Source organism: Drosophila melanogaster, chromosome 3R, assembly GCF_000001215.4.
Source record: "Drosophila melanogaster chromosome 3R".
Taxonomy (NCBI): domain Eukaryota; kingdom Metazoa; phylum Arthropoda; class Insecta; order Diptera; family Drosophilidae; genus Drosophila; species Drosophila melanogaster.
In genome coordinates this window covers 31,543,032-31,568,049 of record NT_033777.3, presented here as the reverse complement: position 1 = coordinate 31,568,049, position 25,018 = coordinate 31,543,032, and the positions used below count along the sequence as shown (strand labels likewise).

Genomic DNA, 25,018 nt, shown 5'->3' with positions numbered 1-25,018 from the left:
ACACCATATTTTAGCAATACAAAAAAAAAACTATTTTAACTGTATATTTAAAATTTACAAAAAGTTCCTATGATTTGAATATTTATGGTAGAAATTTTCATCTGATTTTAAATTTTTCCGGGAAGAGTATTCGAAAATACCAACTGCGAGATGGTCTGTCTTTGGCTTTGTTGTTCATCGGCGGGCTTTCCATTTCCTCCCCGACTTCTCCTTCATTTCCCCGACTCGTATTGGAGGCGAAATTTGGCGATGCCCATTGCCATGGCAAGTGCATAATTTTTCAATCAAAGCGAGCAGCTGTAAAGCAAACAAAAGCAGAGGCCAAGAGGCAGAAATCGTGAGCAGGCCAACATGGCTAGAAAAGCAACCCGAATGGGAAAAGGAAGTGCTGCAAACGAGATCTTCGGCTCATCCAATCCCATCCCAGACCCAATCCCAATGCAAGTCCCAAGCCAAGCTAAATGGCAATGGCATTTAAATGCAAATGACCACGAAGCGTGAGGGTGTTCAATGCGAACTTTATGTATGGAAATTGGCAAAATGCGAGCAAGCCTTCTCCTCAATGGTCAAAGTGTCAAAGTTGCAACGGGTGTAGGTGTCGCCACGCCATTGTCTCTGGAATTTCCGCCCATTCTGGTCGGGCTCTAGACCATCACAATCCCGGGCCGGGCCAAAGTCAAGCCGCTAATTAAAAGCCATTGCTAACAGTCAACGACTTAATGGCCAAGCATTTGCATAGCTGTCAACGCCAATAAGCCCACACTTGGCCACGTTCTCTAGGCTTGCTTTGAGGTGAGAAAAACCAAAACCAAAAGCAAAAGGCTCACGCGGCGTTGGTCCGGATCGACTGGACAACGCCTGCTCTGCTGCGGCATCGCTGTACCTCCATCTCCAACTACATCTGGAAACTCCATAGCCGTGTCCAAGCCAAATACGCATCAGAACCGGCCATAAAAATTGTCAACGCGTGTCTTCAATGGTTTACTCTAAGCCTTATCAAGGCTATATTCACTACGAAGACCTTTATTGTCGATATAAAAAACTAATGCACATATTTAGTTCTCGCACTATGTTGTAGTTTCTACTTTTCAGTAGCCATTTTTCTATGGATTCATTTCATCAGATTATTACAGAGCATCCGGCATTCGGATACGGCAGTATTTTTCAATTAACTGCAGCTTAATAGGGGCGTTTTATTCAACGTGGGGCACGACGCACATGCGTTCCCAACACCTTACCCAGTGGCAGAGGGACGCAGCGGAGGGATTTTCATGCCATAGAGATAGAGATGGAGACGAGACCAGACTGTGGAGACAGTGGAAGACATCTTCATTCGAAAAGGCGGCACACGTCTCAAACGATACTCGGGTTTTCGCACATTTCAATTTCAACGTGCTCATGATTAATCGACACCTTCGGCGGCTCAGAAGTTTTGATGAGGCCCACTAAATCGTACGATTTAGAGAATGGCTATAATGGCGTGCGTAGCTGGAGCGTTAAAGAGATGGTAACACGCCTGGTTAAGCTCGATGCCATGCCGCCTCTTAATTTGATTAACACTTCTGTGGGACGGCCCCGCAACTGAAAGATATCCATGTGTGCCGCATATGTGGGCCCTGCTCAAAATGCCGTGAAATTATCATAATTTCCTCGGCTGTCTTTCGCTTTGACAAACATCAATTTGGTTGGTTAGGCGGCTCTCCGAGTTTTGTCGACCAAATGCTAATGGGAAATGGTCTGGGTTACGGAAAAATGTTTACTTAATCAAAGCGCTAATAAATTTCGACATGCCTGCCCAGCCACCGTAATTAATGTATTAATTCAGTGGGCCTGCGCTGGCATGTGCCTTCTTTCTTTCGCCAATTAAAAGAGACAGCTATGGTTATGTTTAGACATTTATTAATAAATATTTTATTTAGGCGTAAAGTTTATTGCATTACTTAATCAGTACAATTCGTTTATTAAATTTACGTTTATTACTTTTCGTCTCCTTTCCTCTTGAGATTAAACCAAGTCTCTCAGAAGTTCTTAATAACTAGCACCGCCTGTCGTCTCGGATAATAAATAATAAGAAGTATGATTCAAAAATTAGTATTTAGGTTAAGGGGGCTGATGGGACATCGGAAATTTGGAAATGCCGCCCTGCACAGAAGCCTGGCGCAAAACATTTTGATACAAAATTATTTGGCAAACTTTGCGGGTTAATGCGGTTTGAGAGCAGCAATATAGTTAATAATAAATAGTATAGTTATAAATGCATTACGCTCGAGGACATGAAGCAGATTTCTCACTAAACTTATAATTAGCCTAACTTTCGCTAGAGAGATTGTAGCTCTATAAACTAACTCAAAGTTATCGGTTTGAATTTCCGTTCTTTTGTTGGCAATGCGCCGATTTAAAATGCTGGAATCTCGTCTTCCAGTGCATTTAAAAGCGCGCATTCTATTGTATCGTAAAAAAGGAGTTAAAACTCCCAGTGTAAACTTATCGTAGACTTAGTCTAGGCTGGATTAATCAAGGGTTCTCAATGATTTCACGTGTCGCTGCTAGGCGAATATTTTCTATTCAAGTCTCATCGAATCTTTTGAAGCTTTCGAGGCATATTGCGTTTGTTCCCAGCTAAGTGTTCCCGGCAAACAGCGAGAGCCACCCAGATCTCCCCTAGAACTGCTGTCCGTAGCGCCCGTTGATGCCGCTGTCGTAAAGTTTGCTCAGCGTGTCCTTGGCACTGCCCCCGTAGGACGTTCCCGAGGCCGAAGATCCAGCGGAGGAGTTGGGTGGTGGTCCGTACAGCATGGTGGGCGCTCCGTAGGTGATGGTGGGCGTGGGCTCGTGCTGGTACAGGTAGCGCTCCTTGCTGGTGCGGCGCTGCACGGTCTTCCAGATGCCGAAGATGCTCAATTGGGCCAACAGGAATAGAGCTCCGGCCATGATAAGTCCTGAAAAAAGTGAATGCGAAAAAAACTGCTATGATTTTCGGTTTCTTACAAATCAGTAGGTAACAGGAGTAACATGAAAAAGCATTTTTCACACATCCCAAAAGAGGTCAAGCAATCACGAAATTTTGATTTCATTAAATCATTAATCTTTTAACCTAAGCCTTTTGAGAATCAGAAAACGAGAATTTGCTCCAGGTTGCTACTCGAGCAATTTAAAAAGGGAAGTCAGCCTCTTATCGCCATAAATCAAGAGGATTATCTCGAGTTACCGATCTAGTTCGAAAAGTTTCGACGGAAACTGGTTGCGGATGGCCGGCAAAATGCCGATAAGATCGCTTCGATGGGCGGAAAACCAGATCGAGAGGAATACGAGGCAAAAGTGACCTCAGATCGGTTCGGTTATCACAGAAAACAAAAGTGGGCGCCACTTGACCCACTTCGTTGTGGACTGAAACCGAAGTAGGGGAGCGAAAAGAAGAACATAGCTCCAAGGTCCCAAGACGCAGAGTGACCAAGTGACCAAGTTTGACAGCAACAAGTAGAAGATAAACAAAAACAATGAGAAATAAAACAACGACAATTTAATGCATGAGTTGCATATTTCGGCACGGACTCGGACTCGAACTCGGACTGGGACTTGGACTTGGACGCTGTGGCTTCACTTTCTATACCCTAGACATCGCATGTTTCCCCGTTCGCCTGGGTTCTTAACAGTGCAACATGCCACATAAATAAGCCCGGGCTGCAGCGAAGGAAATACGAAATACCGAACCAAAGCCGGTAGAAATCGGGTGAAAGTGCCGCCGAAGTCAAAGTCAAACTCAAAGTCGAGCTGCAGTGCTCAACTTGCATGCGTTGCTGCCTCTTCTGTTTGTGTCCAGTTCACGAAATCAGAATTTAAGAGCAACAGCGTCGACGACATGCCAGATGACTATCAGAGATTACTTGGTAACATTGTTGTGGTTGTTCGCTGCTCAAATGACCATAAAAAGTAAGCCGAAAACAAATCAACAAACAAACCGAGAGCCACAACGTCGTCATCATCATCATCATCATGATTTCCATGACTTGAATGAGTTTCAATAACAAAGTGCACGCACTTGAGACTTTTATTTATGTGTTGGACTCCGCTTTTCCATCGCAACAAGAAGACCACAATAACAGTAACAAAAGAGGGATCAACGAAAATATACAAAATTATAACAATTACTATAAACGGTCCACGAAGTTGTGGGAGTTTCGGGGGCAATAAGTAAACCGCGGCGCCCACAAAATGGTAAATAATTTGATGAAACTGCAGCCAGAACAAAGAGCTGAGAAAAGCGCTGAGAAAACTCTTATGATAATGAAAGTGTAGTCAGATGTCTTCTGATCTGCTGAAAGAAGGCTCATAAAAAATAAGCTGCATAAATCGGAAGGATTTACTCACAGCTCAAGCATTAAAAGCGAATTTATGCTTCATTAAACGTACACATTGCCATTGAAGTCGATTGGGAACTGCGCCGTAAAAGGAACAAGAAATTAACTAAAAAAAAAAGATATTAAGCTAAAATTGATTTAGAACATAAGCTGCTCATCAGCATAAATAAAAGCGGAACAAAGCTGAGTCACTCATTTACATGATGTATTTTTTATGACTGACCGAATAACCGCGAATCGCCAGCAGGAATAGTTAGTGGAACTAAACTAGATTAACGATTAGATTAGAAATATACATCTGCATTTAGCAATGGTTTTCCCGAGGTTCATAAACAAAGAGATTACGATGGAGGTTGGGATTTAAAGTTAAAGAAATCGATGTGTTGTGCAGCATTCTAATAAGCAAATGGTGTGTTGCTGAGCCGAAATATATGTTATTCCTCATAATAGCAAGAATGTATTGATAGAGGAAAGATTGGTAATAACCAACGTGGCACTTAGGCGAAAAACACTTTGAATTGTAGGGAATTTGATGAAAGCGAAATTATTGAAAATCTTCCTGGTGATTACTCTCGAAGTAATGCCAGAAATTAAATTCCTGAACTACCTATAAAGTTAGCATTAAAATGGTTGAAGTCATGAGAAAGATCCATTTTTAAGTAAATACCGGCGCAGAATGCAAAGAGCTCATAAGCTTTGACAAATTACAGAGTGTCTTGGATGCGGCGTTAAATTGCCGCTCTGCATGCCAGAGACGAAGGCCGAGATTCATTTTTTCCTGGGCGCGCACGCACATCCAAGTTGGCCTGGTGATTCCAGTGGGCAATGTGTGCGGCAAATGAGCTTAAGCACAGGTAGAACCGTTGCTCTAATTGCTTCGGTTTGCGCGCCTCTGATCTGGCTTGAAATGCCTGGAAATGCAGCGCGTAATTACAACTGAAATGTGCGCCTGATGTTTGGTGGTCCAGTGGAGTTTCATCCGTCTAACGAGCTGTCAATTTAACGCTTCAACGCGGCCTGAAAATTGCTCCACAAAAGTAGCGACACTTGGGAGATGCTGGAGCTCGGGAGCTTGGGAGCTCGGAAGCTGAAAACCCAGCAGCCATCTGGATGGACAACCAACTGTGCAGAAAGATTTTCGCGCCGCACGAAAACGAGGCGTGCAGAATCCTGCTGCACAGCATTCAGCATTGGATGAACTAGTGACCTGGTCGTGAGCCAGCAGAGACACCAAGAACGAGCCAGTCCAGCATCATAACACAGAACACGTTCTGGACAACGAAGAACCTAATTTAAGGCCCCTTGCTCAAGTCGGCAATGATGAAAAATTGATTCATTATCAAAATTAGCGAGCCAAAGAACAAGCTGAGCGCCTCACGACCCGCGGAGGACACGATGTCGTCCAACTGCAGATTCGGTTCCAGCTTCAGCTGCAGCTCCAGCTCCTGATCCTCCTGCTTGTCTATGCAAATCAAGCTAGCTTTGATTTGCGCTTGATTGGGCTTTTTCACAGAGCCCCCGGAAAGGAACATCCAACTTACCATAGCCATTAAGGCAAGTGAGCTTGTCCTGGGCCACGCCCGCATAGGCCTTCTCGTGGGGACCGCTGTCATTTCCGTGGGTAGTAGTGCCATCCTCTGGCTGGAACCCGAACTTGTCTGTGATTTGTATGGACTGCATGAGCAGTATGTTATCATCCACTGGGCCCACATCACGACGGTGGCGTGTGCTGATCAAGAACTCGGCTGTAAGAAAGAGGAAATGACTTTTTATAGTAAGGATCGATATCGAAACGAAAATATTCATAAGAAGCTACGCATCATGTAAATGAATATTTCATATATCATATATTATCAGTCTGAACAATAGGTGTTACAAAGCGTAAAAACTACTTACCCCCATCAGTTCCATTCAGCACCGACCTCTTCTTGCGGCCATAGGAAACCAAAGATTTGAGCTCTCCACTGGCGCCATCCTCGCTGTCGCAAATGACGGGTTCGCAGCGCGGAATGCAGGGCGTTACCAAGGCACGAAACTGGACCACTTCGCTCGAAGGAAACTTGAAGGCGTCGAACTGGGAGAGCAGCACCTTGCGATTTTGCGCCAGCTTCTGGATGGTGCCCATGATGTATTGGTCGGTGGGGCAGCCATTAGCATCGATCAGCGTTATCTCGGCGCTGTCCGAGCCATCCATGGCCACCAGTTCCCTCACGAAGATCTCGTACGGACTGTTGGGCTCCACGATCTCAAATCGCAGGGCAAGCGGATCCCCAACCTCGGCCATCCTCTTCATGTCGCTGCCATCCCTAGAGGTGATCTTCATGATCACATTGGGCGAATCAATGGTGATCTCTTCGCTCAGGGAGGACTCAATCTCTCCAGTTACTCCAAGGTCTACATCATTCAGCACTGTTTTGTTGGTCAAATCATACTGACAGGATACTGCGAGGCCGAGATCGGAGGAGGTGACAATCATGTCGTGATGTTGGATAACTATGTCGTTCATATATCTGCCATAAGCGCTCTGGCGCACATTGCACTCCAGATCATTGTAGCCCATGCGGAAGTCAAACTCCAGCGAGTTGTTCACGTTCACAGCGCAGGATTTGGGCGCTCCTTTGGCGTAGACCTTGCCATCGAAAAGTTTGGACGTTCTAATCTTGGTGATCATCTCACCGGAGCGGCACTCTATGGATACATTGTAGCAGGCTGACAGTTCATAGGTAGCTGCCTCGGGGACATCCAAGTAGGGATCCATCACATCGGTCAAGGTGGCGCGGCTGTGATGCGACAATCGGCAGACCATGTCTCCAGTATCATTGTAGTCGTAAGAGTGGCATCTGAACAGGATTACATTAAGGTGGCTATCAGATAGGGCTCACATTTTCGCCTTAAGAATACCGTACCTGTAGGGCGAGTTAAGGCAGAGATCTCGGCACTCGTCGATGGTGTTGATGTCCTGGTAAACCGAATCCACTGTCTTCAGGATCTTTCCCGAAATCCGCTTGAACTCGCACAGTTTGCTGGGCTCCTCTGCGCAGTTGTTCTCCAGGTAGTCAGCTCCATCGTAGGGTTCCACGCTTCCTCCAGCAGACAAGGTTATGCGGTCCATGTCGGAGAGTTCACAAAGTCCCGAATGGCGGTAATAGTTCGCCGATCTGAGTGGATTGAGCGGTATAGGGCGGAAGAGGGAAGTGAAGATAGCGAGTGTCGGAGGTGGTGGAAGAAAGTAAGCGGTACGAGAAGGCATTAGGAAAGATTTGCAAGTTCGAACGAGAGCAATGACAACGAGTGTGTGTTTAAGTGTTAGTAATATTAGTTAAAATCTTGAACTGCATTACAATTTGATAAAACCTTTCGTTCAGGGTTGTTATCAGATTAATGTTAGCTTGAGGTTATAATTTGATGAATTTAAGAACTATTTACTATGCTTATATTATATTTATAAAAGCAATGCACAGAATCAACTTGCTTTAGCCAACACTCACCGGCATGTGAACTCGGTCTCCCCCAAGCAGAGTTCCAAGCAGTCTCGCCGCGACAGAACCGTCTGACTAGATTTGACGTGCTCCGGGAGGCGGTAACCTTGAACGCGATCGATGCACCAGGCCTTCGAGCAAGGACGCACGCCCAAACACGATTTCTGTGCGTAGATGGTGAAAACCGGAAACTGCGAGCGCGAAAGTGAACCTGAAAACGCAGAAATTGAGAAATGAAAAGTGGTTGAGAGGCGAGAAAAGGGGGAAAGGCAACGGCGCTGTGCGTATTTTATGCGTTTTACGCACACGCCCCTTCACTGCGAAGTAACAGGCGTTGAGAAACGGGCAAAAGCCCCAATCTCGGAGCAGTCTTGGAGCAGAGTCAGCTGAATGAGGCGAGCCACGACAACTGCATCGACATTCGAGATTCGACTGGGAAGGCTGAGGCTGCAGAAATTATGCGTTACTATGCCAAAAGCCAGTTTGCCTGCAGAATAGGCAAAAATCTAGTTTGCAGGCCAGGCCAAAAACCGCGTCGTGCGTAAAAGCAAGAGGCGTGTACAGGTTCGCTTTTATTTATTTCTGTTTTTTTTGTTTTTTTTTTTTTGCGAACACGCGGGTGATTTATGCCTCGGGGCCACGACAACCGCAGCCGACCTGCATGAACTAGAACTCAGTAATTGAGTAAATGAATGAATGAACGGCCGACTGGCTGTGTCGCTGACTCGCTGAGTCGCCTGAATTATTGAGCTTTCTTTGGCACAAAAAAAAAAGAAATATAAAACAGCACAGCCGCTTGGAATTCTCACACTTTCTAACTCACCTGGCAATTTATCGGCGGTCGTCTTGAACAGCACACACAATCCGGTTTCGTAGTTGACAGCGCTGCAGGACTCGTTACTTTGGCAGGCCTCCAAGCAGTCGGTTAGCATCAGCGTGCCGGGCAGAGTGTCCAGCATTTTCGAGGGAGCCGAAAGCACGTAGCTGAAAGCCGATGAAAATGATTTATAAATTAGATCGATTCCAAGATTGCCGGATGATTTATGTTCCCGGTCCCGCTAATAGATTCCCAATACGATTGAAAACGAAAGTGGTCGGACATTCTTGCGATCTTGCGGGTATTCATTATAGACGGCTCAAACAAAAGACTGAGGCAACGAACTTGCCGCAGCCGATGAGTTCGAAAAAACAGTCATGGATTAGTCACGTTTTAACCAAAGAGCCACAAATTTGCATATGCCAGTTAGCAGTGTTGTGGTGGTGGGATTGCCGGTTACCTTACTGGGTTCACCGTTATCTCGTCTTCTCTTCCTATGGAAATGTTAATTGGCCCAGATGTCGGGGTGCATTTCATTAAACATGAATAAACCTGTGGCAGGCCCATTGTGTTGTCGCTCAAAATTCAAATTTTTAGAAGAAAAGCAAAAGTGAAAATAACAAGTGGCCATAAAATGTAATCAAGTTTCTATAATGCCGGCGGTTGCGCAAGCTTTGGGTTGAGTGAAACTCCTCATTGTTTTGTGACACTTTTGAAAAGATGGTGGTGATATTTTCCATTCCTTATGTAATACGCCATAAGAATGTTTGTTTTGACAGATCTTATTTGGATTTTGCAAATCCATTTCAATTCTTGACTGGCAAACTTTTTTGTTCAACTGAGTAGCAAATGTGCAAAAACGCATTTGATTTGAAAACTGAACTCACCCGGTAATAATCTCAAAGCCAATCATATCTGGATCGCACTCCTCCTCCAGAGCTGGTGCCTTGTCCGTCTTAGCCTCCGGCTGCGCCTCGATGGGCGTGACCAGAGGCTTGGGCAGTTCCCCGCCGCCGGCTAGAGCTGCAGATCCGACTGTGGCCACCTCCTGGTCGCCGCTTCCTTCCGTGGTGGTGGTGCTGCTGGTGCTGGCGGGTGTGGAACTACCCGATGAGGCGACAGCCGGCGGCGAAGGCGTTACATTGGTGCGCGGATTGGTCTGCTTGACCGGCTTGACGGGACGCTTTGTTTTGCGTGCGGCGCTGGCGGCGTCACTCGCAATTAGGCAGATCAGCAGCAGTAGAGTGCAGCGGCGTAGAAACATTTTGTCTGCAATTGAAATGGTACACGGTGTGAGCATGGGGCCATGGTAGTCTAGGGGCTCCAAAGCTGTGCCCCCAGGGAGATGGCTAAATGTTAATTAGGCAACTAATTTCACATTACGCGCAATGTATGTAATTCCTGGTGTGCACTTTATTAGTTTGGCGTTAGTCTTAGCAAAATCTAGGGTTCCTCCACGGGGGCTTTGCTCGCCCAGGAATGAAAACGGAACGGAACTTTGTGTCTTCGATGCTATGTTGTGGCATTCCGAGGCATTCCCCTGGTCTTTCTGTGTTCGAGCTTTAATTGCTTGACTTGTTCGCTGTGTGTTCGCAGCGTTTAATTAAAGCTACAGCTGCGCTAACAGCAATCTCGGGTCTTTCTATTGTGCATATACAATAACAGTTGCACCACCGACAATCAGAACAAAAACATTGCTGAGGCCCTCAGTGGGGCGAAGTTTTATGTGTGAAAAGCGCCGCCGCCTGGGAAATATTTGGGAGGAGTACCTACCAGTACGGATGGAGAGTGTCTGGATGCGACCTGGCGTAGGTGGCACCATGCTGGGGGAAAACCTGGGAGACCGAGGAGATTCCCGACCCCTGAAACCCCAGGGGCCTAGATTTCACCTAGTACGTATAGCTGTGCACTGTTCCAGATACCCCAACTATATAAGTGCTTTCAGTCGGGCGTGATAATTAATATTATTACCAATGAAATATGACCCCTTACATGCTTAGCACATAATAAATTACAGCGAAATGTGTTCTGAATGGGAACATATTTAAGCCACACTTCTGAGCATAATGATCAGTAAGAAGTGATTATAAGTATTATTACAAGATATTCTTCTCGTGTGATCTCAAAGAATGTTGTTAGGATCATAACACTTTTATTGTTATGGCTTTTCTTTGGACTCTTTAAAAGTGCAGGACCTGTTTCGGTAACTACTTTTTAAAGAGGCTCAAAAGTTGGAAGACTGCAAAATTCCAGGATGAACTGTCTCGAACTTTACTATAGTACGTCTTGCTGGCTATATTTGGAATCTAGCAACACACTTAACGTTTTTTATTGCTCAATTTACCAGAAGTCAATGACACGTCTACACAGTAACAGAGTAACTTGGCTCTGTCATAACTCTGTGCTAATCCACTTATGCAATCTCATTCAAACGCGAGAAACAATTAACACTTTATAGCTGACATATCTAAGATATATTCGAATGCTTCCTTTTTTCGCGAATAACTAAGTAAAAGACTATTTTCCGCTATTCGGCGTGAAAGTGAATTCAAGCACCATCCCCGCTACATAAAAAGGCGGGTAGAAAAGACATTTCCATGTCGTTAAATATTTTTATGTGTTTCGGCTGTCGATCGCCCGCAAGAGAGTAAGTTAAGTTAAGTTTCACCGGCCAGCCGTAAAAAGACAAAGCAGTCAGAAAATCGAGATTCGCACTGCTGAGCCATCTTAGAGATAATCTAAAGTGTGGCTCATTATTTTGCGGAGAGACAACGAAGAAGATTTAGCGGTTAATAAGCGGCTGCGTGAGAAAAGAGTTTCGTTCGGATTTTCCTGGCTTTTTGTACATTTTTCCTTATAAACTCTTTGGCCCTCTGGCCGGCCAGGCGCTTGTTTAATGTTTCGTTAGTTACATAATTAATTAGGAGCCGGGGTTAGCCGGCAGGTGGGTTGCATGCAAAACCAAAGCCACGCCCACACCACGAGAGCCTCCTCCTGCGACTGGTGGACTGCAACAACGGCTCACACATAAATTATGAAAACCAAACAAGAGTGGAGAGAAAGAACCGTTAATGTTAATAACATGCTTCAAGATACTGCACTAAAAACAATATGTGGCTCGAACCTGGAACCTGCAACCTGAACCCCTCGATCATCCGGGTGGTGCTCACCACCATTCTTCTGCTCGATTGAACGGCAAAATACGAAGGAAATAAAGACACGGAGGAGAATAAACCAGAGGCGAACTCATTACGGAACGCTCACTTCCACTTGCAATTAGTTGTATGAATGAATTTATGCTAATTATAGGCCTCCGCAGACAACGCAACGCGCTTTTAATAAGGCACCGCGGGCCGAAACATTGACTTTGATTTCAGACCCATTCTTATCTCTTGGCCTTTTGGCTTTTCTCTGGCCCTTCTGTCCCTTCTTCCGTGGGTTTTCCTTTCCTTTCGATTCGGTTCAATTTCACCTGCTAACCCACAAATGTAATGAGCCGTTGACCAAAGTGGACAGAAAAGTCAAGAGAAGAATGGCCCCACCGGAGGAACGGTAAACGTGCGTGTGTGTGGCATGCGGTTAGCTCAAAATTCTGGAGTCGGGAAATGGAAAAACGTTCTGTGGTTTCGTGGCACTTAGAATTTTCATGTGAGCGTAACCGAACCTCCGAAAAAAGGGTAGCTACATTTTAATTAACCAGTTGCTGTAATTTGTGGCCAGCCAAATCTTTGTTTTTTTTTTTGTTTTTTCCGTTTTTCTGTTATTCTTTTCATACTCCCTGACTTTTGGTTCTTCAACGGCCGTTGATTTCCCCCCGCCCGACGAGCTTAGATATGTCTATCAATTTCACTAATTGAACGTTAACCAGCCGCCGCATCGTAGCTGGAAGCGGTTTTCCATCTATCAATCATGTAAACTACTCTGCGATTCCAATCGAAGAGAGAGATACAATTTGGTTAGTTATTAGGTGAGACCCGGCCATTGGCCATTGGCCATTCGCAGCTGCTTCCTAGTTTCCAAAGATTCTTCCTTGTTAATGTCTGGCCCATAAACAAAAGACTCACGGAACGAACTAGCCATATGTGTATGGCGCTTTGATTGAGGCCTCGGAGTTTCTATTAAATTTGCTAATGGCTTTTTGCCCCGTCTCTGCAACTCGGAGGCAAGTGAAAACAAAAGATGAACTCATTTGCCGATGAAAATCTAATTGAAAACGTTTAAATTGAATTCGATTCGCTTTACTGGCCGCCCGAGAAAGGTCAGCTCTGCTCTTTTCAATATAATCAATACAAATTTCTCTAGTTTCGTATGCTGGTTCCCACAGTAGGCATAATATTTTCGATCGCTCGATTCGAATTTATGCCAACTAAATGCCAAATGCTAATTGACTTTGCAGCTCTGCAAAAAAAAAAAAAAAAAACACTTTCTCAGTAGAAACGAGGAAAATTTGACTGCAGGCTTACAATTCCAGCCAGCCTGAGCATGCATAATAAATGTGGCCAGCCGAGAAATGAGTGCTCTCTACCAGAAGGAAGCAGCATATTAGCACTGGAGTTGCCGAGGCGGCATTATCATAAACTAAATATAGCAGCAAATATCAATTTGATTGTGCTGGCCAAGAGCGCACAAATTGAGACCGGTGCACAATGGCGGTTCAGTCCAAAGACTTGCGGACTGCCGGCTGGAGTCTACTAGCCGAAGACTGAAGCCTGAAGACCGAAGACCTGGCTAGAACAGGCATTGTGTTGGCCAGCAAGTACCGTTGAGCTTTGCCGCATGTCCGGCTGCTGGCCAGTGATAAATTATCACTGTTGGCCGGGCCATTACTTTTCGGAAATGTACGAGGTGAGCGACTGCAGTGGCTCAGCACCAGCACCAGCACCTTGGTCATGGCCATGGCCACCTCGCCAATAAAATGGGATTCAGAATGCTTATGCGATGAGAATGCGCTTTTGGCCGATGGGCAGGCGGTAACCGGAGATAAACAGCCAGCTTTTGCCAAGGCGTTGGCGTTTATTATGCAAATATTTTAGCCTTAACGTAAGACCGCAAATTAATATTGCTCAGCTCGGAGCTGCAACTGCAGAACAATGTCGCATTCATTTAACGGCACTTGGCTGATTGTTATTTAAAGTTCAGTTCATAACAATTGTTGCAGTGAGCGCAGCGAAGAATGGTGCTCTGATGCTGATGCAATTTACTACTTTTGCATAGTTAACAACTTGATTGGTAGCACTGGGCCAGCTGACATTGAAATGTAGGCCTTGCCATCATCGATGCCCGTCAATGATTGCTGCTGATGTTGATGTTGTCGTTCGTGGTTGTCTTCTTTGTGTTCTTCTCGGCACTGTTGTCATGCTGCATAAGTGGAGAGGACTGGTTGCTGCCTGTTGCATAACTAACAATGTTTAGAGCGCATAAATACATGGCCACGGCCGCAAGAACACCGTACCGCGGAGTACGAAGCAGAGCGAACTCCATCTAACATCTAACATCTAACATTCAGAGTAACGGAGTCCCGCACAAATGCTCATGACATGCAAAGGAATCTCAGTTATGTTAAGGCCGCCCCATGCGGGGCGTGTTTCGCCCAGAATCCCGGGATGTATCCCCAGCCATTTAGCAATGCAAATTGCGTTGTTTAGCTTATAGATTATGTCATTCAGAATGCTCTCGCACAAGTATCAGAAAAATGCTTAAGGAACTCGGCGCGATACAGAACAAGTTCGCTGGCAAAGCAGCTCGATAAATGCCTCTGATAAGGATGAAGAACGACAGTTGGCATGGAAAGTATAGGTAAATGTACGGGTAGCATTCTTTGACTGAAGAATATCGATTTTGATTGGTGAATTCGCTCGAGCTACGATCGGTGGTATGTAGCGGAAGCATTTGGATTGACAATCTCCAAACTCTCACCATTCAGACTGGCCATAGAGAAGTAATTGGAATCCAAGATCAACAATATGAACACCATACGTATATGGCACACATTTTTGAATTCTTTATCCAAAGACAAAGCTAAAACCTACAGCTTCAAAGGTCCTAGGATGGACATTCATAATCATTTATGGTCCTTATAGCAGAAATATCTAAGAGATTCCATTGTAAATATGCCCCTTAAAACACCATTAAAAAAACACACGTCATCAGCGACATCTTAATCTTCATCAGAGCGAGTGGCACTGGAGCCACTTTATGGTCATAAGCCAGGCAATAAACACTTGAAGATCTTTTCACTTTTTCTCAACCGTTGATATGCTTTAGGCCCCATACAACGGCGGCCACTAATCGCCTCATAAAAACACATTTTATTTGAACTACGTGACAAAAAGAACTTTATGGCGAGCAGTAGAAGCCGCGAATCCAAGAAGGTACCGGAGGAGAATAGAGAGTTCTGTGGGACATGTGTCCAAGTACATTTCGCTTTCTGACAGCCCACATTATGGTATTCCGGCCTTCACCTGGCCATTCTGCGTTCCATTGTCCGATGGCATCAAATTCTACTTAAGCGTTAATTCGAGCCAATAAAAAAGCGTTTAATGGCAAACAATAATGAATGCTAGTTGCTCTGTGCTGCTGGCTATTAGAAATTCTAGCAAACTGGCGCAACTATACAGAAGTGAAAGAAAGCCGGGCAGAAGTAAATTAAATGGCGACTGAAAGGCAAAAAACAATAGAAAAGGCATGCTTTTTCGAAATCGAATGCTCTGTTGGCACGTGTCGTCACGCCGGATTTTCTCGTTTTTTTGGTTTTCTTTTGGAAAATTCTTGGGGGAGAGATTCATAGCCGCTGACAGTCAAACATAAATCCCGACAAAGCCCGAAAAGGAAACGGTCGAAACGGCCGAGAGAGAAGAGGAAAAACCGCCCGTAAAAAATCTAAACAAATTGAAAAGCGCACGCCAAAGTCGCATCATCATCATCGAGAGCTAGAAAACTGGACCTGGAAATCTGGAAATCAGGTCGCTTGGCGGTCGCGCCTCCCACAGTCATATGATTTATGCCCAGTTAACTGTTCACCCACCGACCAACCAACAACATACTAACTCATGTGTGCGTTGCAAATTTACGACTCAATCAAATGCAAATTGCAAGAATTTTTGAGCTGAGCTGAGCTGCACCTGTTGGGGGTCTTTTCCTGGTGACCCAGTTTCCCAAGGGGGAAAACGGTTATAAATTGCGTGAAAATGCATTACGCAAGTACAAAAGGCTGTGAATGGTGGCGGCAACATCATCATCCATTGCCAGCAGTCCACATTCAGGCAACAATGTGAATTGGCCGCTCCAGTTTTGCTGGCTAATTTATGCAACATTTGTTCGCTTGGCAGGTGGAAGCTGTCGGCGCACGTAACTGTCAACATGGCGCAAACTAACTGTAAACTGCATATGCCAACAACCACCCACTGCAGAAAATGGAGCCGCCGAACCACTGAGCCATTGAGCCACCAACCGACCGAACCACCTTTTGCCACTTCAGCCATTGAGCCACCGACCGCGGAGCTAATTGTCGACGCTTTTTGCATTTAAGCCAATTTGCGTTCACATTGTTGCCCGTCTGGCTGCTGGAAAACGGCTGCCATCTAAATATCTAAACTCGAAGCCAGAATTCTGGCCAAGATCTCTACTTTCAGCCATATCTTCTTCGTGTGTTCGGTCCGATTAGAATGTGCCATTAACCCATTTGCGAGCGGTGCTTTGGCGCTTTGGCGTTTGGGCGCAAAAGATGCACATAAAATGGGCAATTTAAATACACAACGAAACTGGCGACAAATTCTATTAACCCATTAAAGATAACATAGATAAGTTACCGACACACGTTTGGTTCTTGTTAAAAGTTATGACAGGATAGTTTTATGATATGTGGTATAAGATTACATACATCTATACATCTATGCAGGTGAAATACCTCTCAGTCGTGACCTCTTACTAAAGGCCGTACTAACTTCTCCAAACCCGGTTTGAAGGACCAAATATGAGCTCACAGTGCAATTGGTTTTTATTTTAACTCCTATATTTACACTCTTTGAAAACCTCTAAGGAAGAAACATATTTCTTATATTTCACCTATCTATTATCCGTTCCTTTTGTCGTTTTAAATACCTTTCCATCCAGTCATTTGTCAACAAGTTCTGTATGCACAACAGGTACAGGCGGACCAAAGGATGAATGGCAGGCACTTAAATATGTGGCACTCAAGGGGTTAAAAGCGGCTTACGGCAGCTAAGACAACAAACATTCAAACAAATAAACATCGCGGGGAAACAAACAAGTTTTGTGTTGCTCAAACAGCACACTGGCCTAAGCAAACAGAAGCAAAACAATTTTAGTTTGGCGTTGGAATGGGAATGGGATTTGTTTGTTTGCCAGATGGATTGACTGATTGATAGACTGACGGACCAAATGACTGGCCAGTGGCTTTGGCTTTGCAAGCCTTATGATTTCGCCTTTGCCGACGTTGCGCTAATTTGTTGGCATCCATCGAGTGGAATTGGCCAAGACAGGAAGGCAGCAAAAAGCCAAGCTGCAGAGCTGCAGAGAGCTGAAGAATCTGGCAGACAAACGCTGCCGCCGCAGACTGTCTGCAGAATTCCAGGTAATTCTCCGTTTGATTTATTAACCATCATTACACACATTCGATGGCCGCTGATCTTTCGCTGCTGCCGGGCAATCAGAATCAATATCTCAGCATCACAGTTGGACTTCCGGTTGCCGTTCAGGTGTTTGTATTTATCCCCACCATTTGCCACAGGAAGAGAAATCAAGTCCTTTGGGAAAGGAAGCGGACCGCACTTCTATGGAGCCATAAATAACCACCAAAAAGAGAGTCAGTAGCCCAATTGGCCACGTTATATATAGAACGTATCGCATTATATAATTTGCACTGGCCAAGATTTATGGCCCGGCCACAGTTGCCATTTGTGGCGATCGCTTCCATTTCGAATGCGTCTTTAAAACGCAATAAATATTAAAGCCGCTGGTCCTCTGCGTGCAGTTTATTCACTTTATTCAGCTTATTCGCGCTGCCGTGGCCGTGGAATTGTATCTGCCGATAGGCAGCAACGCGAAAATGCTGGCAAGAAAGCATCTCAAAAGTGGAACAGGCCAACGGCATGCAACATTGGCAAGGAAAGAAGCCACGACAACCGATCTGGGCTCCCTCTCCCTGTTTCTGTTCTTGGCTAACAATATTCATTGCACAATTATGCCTTGCCTGATTCTTATACCAGATCTTAATGCTTTATATGGACAGCTAATTTATGCAGTGTCTGCACGTCAGTCAGCTGGCGGAAGATACAGATACACGTATATCCACGAGAGTGGAGGGGTCCCAGCCCACGCCAAATTATTTGCTATTTAGTCAAACATCAGCCTAGTTGGCGGAGAAACCCGAAACTGGGTCGATGATATGCACTGGAATGCACCCAAGCTGAGTTGGGCTTAAACGAATTTCACTCGGCTGACCTTGTGGACGAATATCAAAAGATGCGAAGATCCCGTCTCTTTATCTTGATTCTATTAACTACGGGGTCGGGGTATTTCACGTACTGCTAACGCACTAAGTCCCACTTCCCATTAAACTAACTTGATTGCTTTAATGTTTTGTAAACTGTTTACGGCTTGCATTTAAAAATTGGACAAAACCCCTCTAGAGAGTGGCGTCGGTACTAAACTTTATGGCCAAACAAGAGCACTTTCTTGGCTGCATTTTTCACCGTGGCCCCTATTAAACCCACGGGTTCGGTTTTTATGGTTCTCTTTCATCGTTCTCACTTCGTTTTACGGAAAATTTAAATATTTCCCGTTCTATAAAAGCAGACACCTTCCGGTGCAATCGAAAAACGGTTATGGTTTCTGCCAGATCGTTTCCGTGTTCTGGGAATTTGCCTATGCATAATTTATTGTATTGTGTCAACTGGATGGCCTATTAAAATACACAGGAATCCTGGCGGTTCTTAACTAGAATTCTCATCCTATGGTCGACTCCGAGACCCTGACACTCTGAACTTGACATAACCCCTGGCCATATTTGATTTGGCACATACCTTAACTGTTTGCTCTCGTGTCTTCAATCCTCTAAAACTTCAGATCGGGTCTTGTCGTCGTTGTATCTGTAAGGCAAACAAATGCAAATTAGTTAAATATTTGCCTACAACAATTGGCCCGGTTTTGAGCCACAAACCCACTTAAAGCCAAAGTACGGGTGATACAGATCTAGGCATCTGCATCTGCATCTGCGGCAATTGAGTTTAGTGTGACAACGTTTAATGTGAAAACGAGAACTAAATAAATAATGTTTACCGCTGTGAGGCAAGGGAAGGCAGACAAACAATGAGATGCAGCGATAATTTCATTAAAAGAGAGAAAACTTAGGGAGATCGGTATAGTGTAGTGGATCCAGCGGATGGATGGTCGGATGGTTGGATGGCTGGATGGCTGGATGGCTGGATGGCTGGATGGCTGGATGGCTGGATGGTTGGATGTTGTATCCGTCTTGACGTCGAGCGCTTATCTCGAGTTTGAATCGTCAGCAGGTGACATTGAAGTAATTTACTTGCTGTTGCCAGTTTCCACCGCTACCCACACAATTTATTTGCAACTATTTAAGCGACGAGAAGAAGGAAGCCAAGAAAGCCAGGCCAAAAAGCAGAGAAGCAACAAGCAAAAAGCAAAAAGCCAGGCCAGGCCAGGCAAACCAAGCCAGAGATCTGGCCAGGGTCTCAGTCACTCAGAGAACTTGGCTTTTTTCCCGGAGCCAGAGCTTCTTCTCCAGCTTCTAGCTTTATTATTGGCTGACAGTGGTGTCGTTGTTGTGGCAGTGGCTGTCGTTGCTGCAGTTGCTGCTGCTGCTGCTGCTGCATTTCGCATTCCATGCTAGCGAAAGTTGACCTAGTCGACGATCGCGGTTTTTGTTTCTGTCGTCGGAGGCGGCAGGGGTTGCCAGTCGAGGCAGTGCAAATTTGCTTATAAATAACGAAATTAAATATGGCCAAAAGCCAAATAACTCAACTAGCAACTAAGGACTACCACATTTACAAGGCACAGTGGGAAAATGTATGCTCGATTTGATGATTAAGCCTAGCGCGTTATAGCCATATAACCAACATTTATTTCGACATTATTTTGAATAAATAAAATATGCGCAGAACTGCGTGCAAAAAATCGAAACATTATTTAGTCTTAAAATCTACATTTTATAGCAATCGTCTTTTTTTTTCTTTCTGTGCAGCCATTTAACTTGGAAATTTGCAAAAGTTTCTCTCGGTCAATCTTTACTGTATTCTACCGACTATCAACTACCAACTAGCAACTGAAGACTGAAAACATTTGCACAATTAACTATGCAATGCACGCGCCCGACTTCGATGCTCCCGATGCTCGTTTCGTTTTGGCCACTTTCTTTTGGCAGTTTTAAAATGCAAATTGTTTTGATGATGGAGTGCCAGGCATTCTAATCAACTCGAGATTTCCGCAAGATCTTCAACTCTTACTTTCGATCTGTATCAAGTTATCCCCTCCTCACCCCTGACGTCAGCAGTTCAGAACAACAAGAGATTTCCGCTGGCGGCAAAGAACGAAAGATCTACAATACAACAGGCGGAAGCCTCAGCCTCTCAGACATTGAACTGTAACACTTTCTATTGGGGTCAGTCAAAAAACCAACCACCAGCGAACAATAATAAAAATGCCATTGAATGGGTGTAGAAGCGGCTAGAAAAACTCGTGGTTCGTTGGCTCATAAAGGCGGACAGGCATGCATGGCCGGCACAATGGAAAAGTGCCCCAAAATGCCAGGCACGTTCCCCCACCGGTGAGGAGAGATCCACTAACTCTGGAAGTCCAACCTATTAATGTAATTCTTCTCCCAATCTTCTGCTGGGCTCCTCTTTATTTTATATATACACACTCCTGAACTGAAACGCATGCAATGTCAAAATGTTAATAGCACTCAATGGCATCCACCGGCTTTTTTTTTTCGCCTCCCTGGATGGAGGCTCTTATAGAGTAGAGGTCTGCTAGGTCTGGGGGTCTGCGGCGCTTTCTTTTGTGCACCCAACCAAGATTTTTGTCACGATCCCCAGACTTTAACGTTTATTGGATTATTGTCATTAAATTTGTTTGGCTTCGCGGAAAGTCTTGAAAGCGAAATCCGGACGGGAGAAACTCGCCAGAGAGGGCTGGGATGGAAGGTCTTTGCCATGAGTCAGAGGTCTGATCTTAAGAGGCGCTACTCGTCTTGCAGTGACCTTGGGCAGAGGTCACGTATTTGAGTTAAAAAGGATCCGATTTAGCTTAGATCTGCATTCTCTTCAATAGATATTCATAGATAGATATTCAATTCAGTTGATAGTAGGATACTGTCAAAAGATATTATGTGAATTCTGCTAACCTATTCTATTCTAATAATTTGCACCTCGCTGTCTTAATTTTAGGATCATTGATTAAATCTTGCGATTAATTCAATAATTAATTTATTTATTCTGCTCATTAGTTTTATAAATGCTGGCTTTTAAGTCGGCTAGCAGATGTTCCAATCACACGCCTAGATCCTTCAGCGGACTTTTACTTTTGTTCCCAGGTAATTGGCGCTTTTCCTTTTCGACATTATCATTGGCGGCAGACCGACAAATATGTATGAGGCACTGCATCCACATATCCATCGGCGAGCCAGCTGGCAAATGTCAAAGTTTAAGTAAATACAAACGCCTTGGCATTGGCATTGGCATTGCGATGGCGATTGCCATTTGGTCGTGCCAGATGGGTTTGAGTTTGAGTTGCACCCAAAGCGTTTTGCGCCTCCTCCGTTTCGTATTCGCGCATTCAATCGGCGACAATCACAAGGCTTTTCGAGGGGAAAGACGTTTTTATTTATGGCCAAGGAAGCCGAAGAAGCGAAAGTCAAATTCTTCAACGATTATTTCTTGCTGATTTTCGGCGGCCGCTTCTTCTGGCCGAAATCGTTTGCCCAAACTATGGTGTCATTTATCCCCACCTCGGGTTCATTTTTCTTCTTTTTGGATTTTCGGATTTTTGCTTTTTTGGATTTCAGATTGGCTGCAGGCGGCAGGAGGCGATAGCAACTCCTGCCATTGTCTTCGGCCTGGGACTTTGGGTTCATTGATATTTCGAGTGTGCGAAAAGTGAAACTCTCAATTGCCGATGTCTCTGTCGGTGAACTTGGCTCAGATATCTTAGCCTCTGGCGGCTGCCAATGCAGCATTTGAAAGCTTTTTACTTTTCGATTAAATTTCAATTAAAATATTACGGCAATACAAACGGCAGCAAAATACTTTCACACAATTGCAAATTATTTCGGGCAGCACTTCTGATCGAATTAGCCAAACTGCATGTCTTCAAATCGGACACTTTTCAATGAAAGCGAATCAAGTGCGAAACGAGCTAGCATTTTGATGGACAGGTTGTGCTGTTGCCATGCTATTAGCCTCTGGAGCTATGGCAGCGATCTAAAGGCGACGAACAGGGCGTATACTTAATAAGAGTAATTCACATGATCAAAATGGTTTGATAGAGCCACGCAAAATCGTGGGATAAACTGTACTGCCAGCCAGATAATCTTCTTGGGGGAAATGCGATGTGTAGAAAGCGGCTCTCATCAGCTGATGATATCATCAGCCAATTTCCTTCGATAATTTCTCAACCCAATTTCGTGCATCTTGTGCATAAATTATCATGAAGCCAATCTAAGATCAAGCGGCATTAGCCCCAAAAAAAGGTGCCAAAACAGTAGAAGAGCTAATCGCTGGCCAAAGCCAAATGCAAAGTAATCCAAACAGTTATGTTATTTCCCATCCGTCGACCATTGTTGGGTAGATCTGTGCTAATTGCCAGCCCAAACAGCCAACTGACCCAAAAGTTGACAATCGCAAATAAACATAAATGGTAATTTGGCACACCGAAAACCAAACAGTAAAACTGTTGGCCCAAATGAGGCTTACAGACGGACAACTCTTGGAGAGATGGACTACGTTGTCTTGGCAATTGAAAATGCGGCGGTCCATCAATCAATTATCTTGGTTAAACTGAAACGGAAGCGGTTTTTCTGCCTGACAATCACAGTCGCAATCTCGCTACTTAGAATCCATTTCGCGATTTCTTCTCGACGACTACGATGATTAGCCATTGATGACCACTGTCAGCCGCAAAAGTAAATTACAAAATGGAGGGAATAGAAAAAGCATAAGCGCACATAGCCTGCAAGCTAGAAATCAAATGCAAAAACAAATGCGCGGACCTGCGCCAAATGTCAAATTAAATCTATCAATTTCACGGCAGAATGAACGCCCAAATGCGGTGGGTCTCGTATAGAGCCCATATAAATTCCGCATGGCCAGACATTTGAAATTGCTTTGCTGACACCAAAGTGTGTGGGGAGTGGCTAGGTGCAAGATGCTTTAGATACTAGAGGCACACAGCTGGCTCAGCTGGCTCAGCCTGGCTACCTGGTGTTGTGGCATTTGATGTTGGTTGCCTGTAATTGCAATGGGAGAACTTTTTGCAGAGGCTAATCAACGCTAACTGCAACAAACAAGCTGGACAAACAAACGCAAATTGTTTTTTAAGGCACGGAAGCCAAGGCCCGGCGAATATTAAATGCACATGACAAATTGCCAGGCCGAAGGCGAAGGCTCTTGAAGATTCTCTTTCTTCATCGTGGTTTTCTTGCCTGCATGGTCTTTTCCCTGCCATTTGGCGGCAATTAAAGCGCACGCTTCGTCTAATCAACGGCGACTGGCAGGCTGCGTAAATGAATAGCTGCCAGGCGAACGAAGGCTGTGTTGTAACTGTCATGTCATCGTGATGATGCCATGATGCCAACTCCCTAGCTTTCTGGCCCACAACTGCAGAGCCGGAGCCGGAGCCAAGTTTGAGAGCAAAGCCCAGTCATGGCCAGGGCAATTATTGCGGGCAAATTTAAATACCAGCTCACCGAAGAAGAACCCTCGCTAGCCAACCAACACGGTAGCTGACACTCAATGGATCATTTCAGCCGGTGGTCTTTGGCTTTCTTTGGTTCTCTGGCTTTAGCCTTGCTCTTCAGATCATCAACGCCTTTTATCAGGGTCGGGGTCCTGTTCTAGTATCTCTTTTTCCCCACTCTTTGCTCGTGGGTTCTATTCTGACACGTTGCATTGTGGATTTCACACCACATCGGGGGCTTAATTATTTTAATTGCCCGCCCTGTGTTCACTTTTAATTGTGGGGACTCTAGATGATCTATAAAAGACAGCACAAGACAACGAAACTTAATGAATCTGTTGCCAATTAATGCAAATGTCTGGATGCCATCACAATTGCAATCTGGATACATTATTTTTGATTGCAGCGAGAAATAGTAAGTCTAAGAAGCATTCGGCGGCCATTGTCTTTACATTTATTATTTTTTCTGCAACTTGTGTGAATATATACAAAATTTGTAATTTGATTACAACACTTTTTTTCTGTGCCCTTTAAGGATGCATTAATTCATTTTTGAAGTATAATGTGAATTTTTTTATTGATCGACCGAGCTACTTAGTCCTTATCTAAGGTCATTTAATACTGTATCTTTTTATATTCACAGTTCGAAATCTTCTGTTATCTGAGAGCAAATATTTAAGGAAGAACAACTACAAAAATTAAAAAAATATTTTTGATTCCAAAGGTAAGTGAACCGCTATGGAAAGCACTTGAATTATTTATTTTGAACTCAATGGGGATTGGGGGAAATTCTGTAATCAATCGACCCAAGGTTGTTCTCAAAGCAGATTGTTTAACGAAGAAGGAGATTTCTTGCCGATCACTGTTTCTGAATTTCTTACTTGTCATTGCGCATATTACGTGTGTGTGGTAAAAGTTAATAAACACTCACTTGGCCAGAATATTTTGCAACTGCAACTGTAACTTGGGGTCGTGAGTTCTGGAAGTGACCGAAAAGTATCCTTTCCTTTCGGATTGTCTTGTTCTCCTGCCTTTTTCGGCTATCGATGCTGAGTCACGCTTCACTTTCGAGATGAGTTTTATTCATGTATGTAAATGATCACTGTTTGCTGATTACACACATTGCACATCGGTGGGTATTGAATGTTGCACTTGACTTTGCTGGTAGGTTGCTCCTCGTCAAAGCCGCGGACTAAAGTTCCTTGTAACGCGATTCGGTGCTTTTGTGAATTATTTTTTGGTTGCCAAGTCGCGAGATCGCTGCGAGCTTGACCGTCGAGAGTTGACCGAATAACTAAAGCAAACTCCGGGCTAATCAGTCGTTATATAAGTTGCTCACGGAGGAGTTTTGAGTTCTTCAGTTGCCTTTCTTTAGCTGCTTTGCTGCGCTGCTCGCGTGCGTTCGCCTTGACAATGGCCAACGATAT

At 44.5% G+C, this 25,018-nt stretch overlaps 1 protein-coding gene across 2 annotated transcripts; it reads right to left on the bottom strand.

The window, feature by feature from the left end:
- Window positions 1-1,884: 1,884 nt before the first annotated feature.
- On the bottom strand, window positions 1,885-25,018 carry nyo (nyobe). 2 transcript variants are annotated; one of them, NM_143614.2, is made up of 9 exons: window positions 24,523-25,018; window positions 18,698-18,763; window positions 9,542-9,923; window positions 8,661-8,821; window positions 7,847-8,048; window positions 7,265-7,516; window positions 6,255-7,198; window positions 5,900-6,103; window positions 1,885-2,939 (listed from the first exon to the last, which is right to left on the bottom strand). In NM_143614.2, the coding sequence occupies exons 3-9, from the start codon at window positions 9,916-9,918 to the stop codon at window positions 2,662-2,664; spliced, it is 2,418 nt and encodes an 805-aa protein (NP_651871.2). In that variant the 5' UTR covers window positions 9,919-9,923; window positions 18,698-18,763; window positions 24,523-25,018; the 3' UTR covers window positions 1,885-2,661. The 2 variants fall into 2 exon arrangements, with proteins under 2 accessions (NP_651871.2, NP_733431.2); NM_170552.2 differs by having other exon boundaries at window positions 24,473-24,887.

Bases quoted from the DNA above. Each gene is read 5' to 3' on its own strand.
- nyo (NM_143614.2), bottom strand. From the start codon at position 9,918: ATGTTTCTACGCCGCTGCACTCTACTGCTGCTGATCTGCCTAATTGCG. The intron at 7,517-7,846 runs GTGAGTGTTGGC...CAATCCACTCAG, and splicing joins GAGACCGAGTTCACATGCCG to ATCGGCGAACTATTACCGCC. The intron at 7,199-7,264 runs GTACGGTATTCT...AATCCTGTTCAG, and splicing joins TGCCTTAACTCGCCCTACAG to ATGCCACTCTTACGACTACA.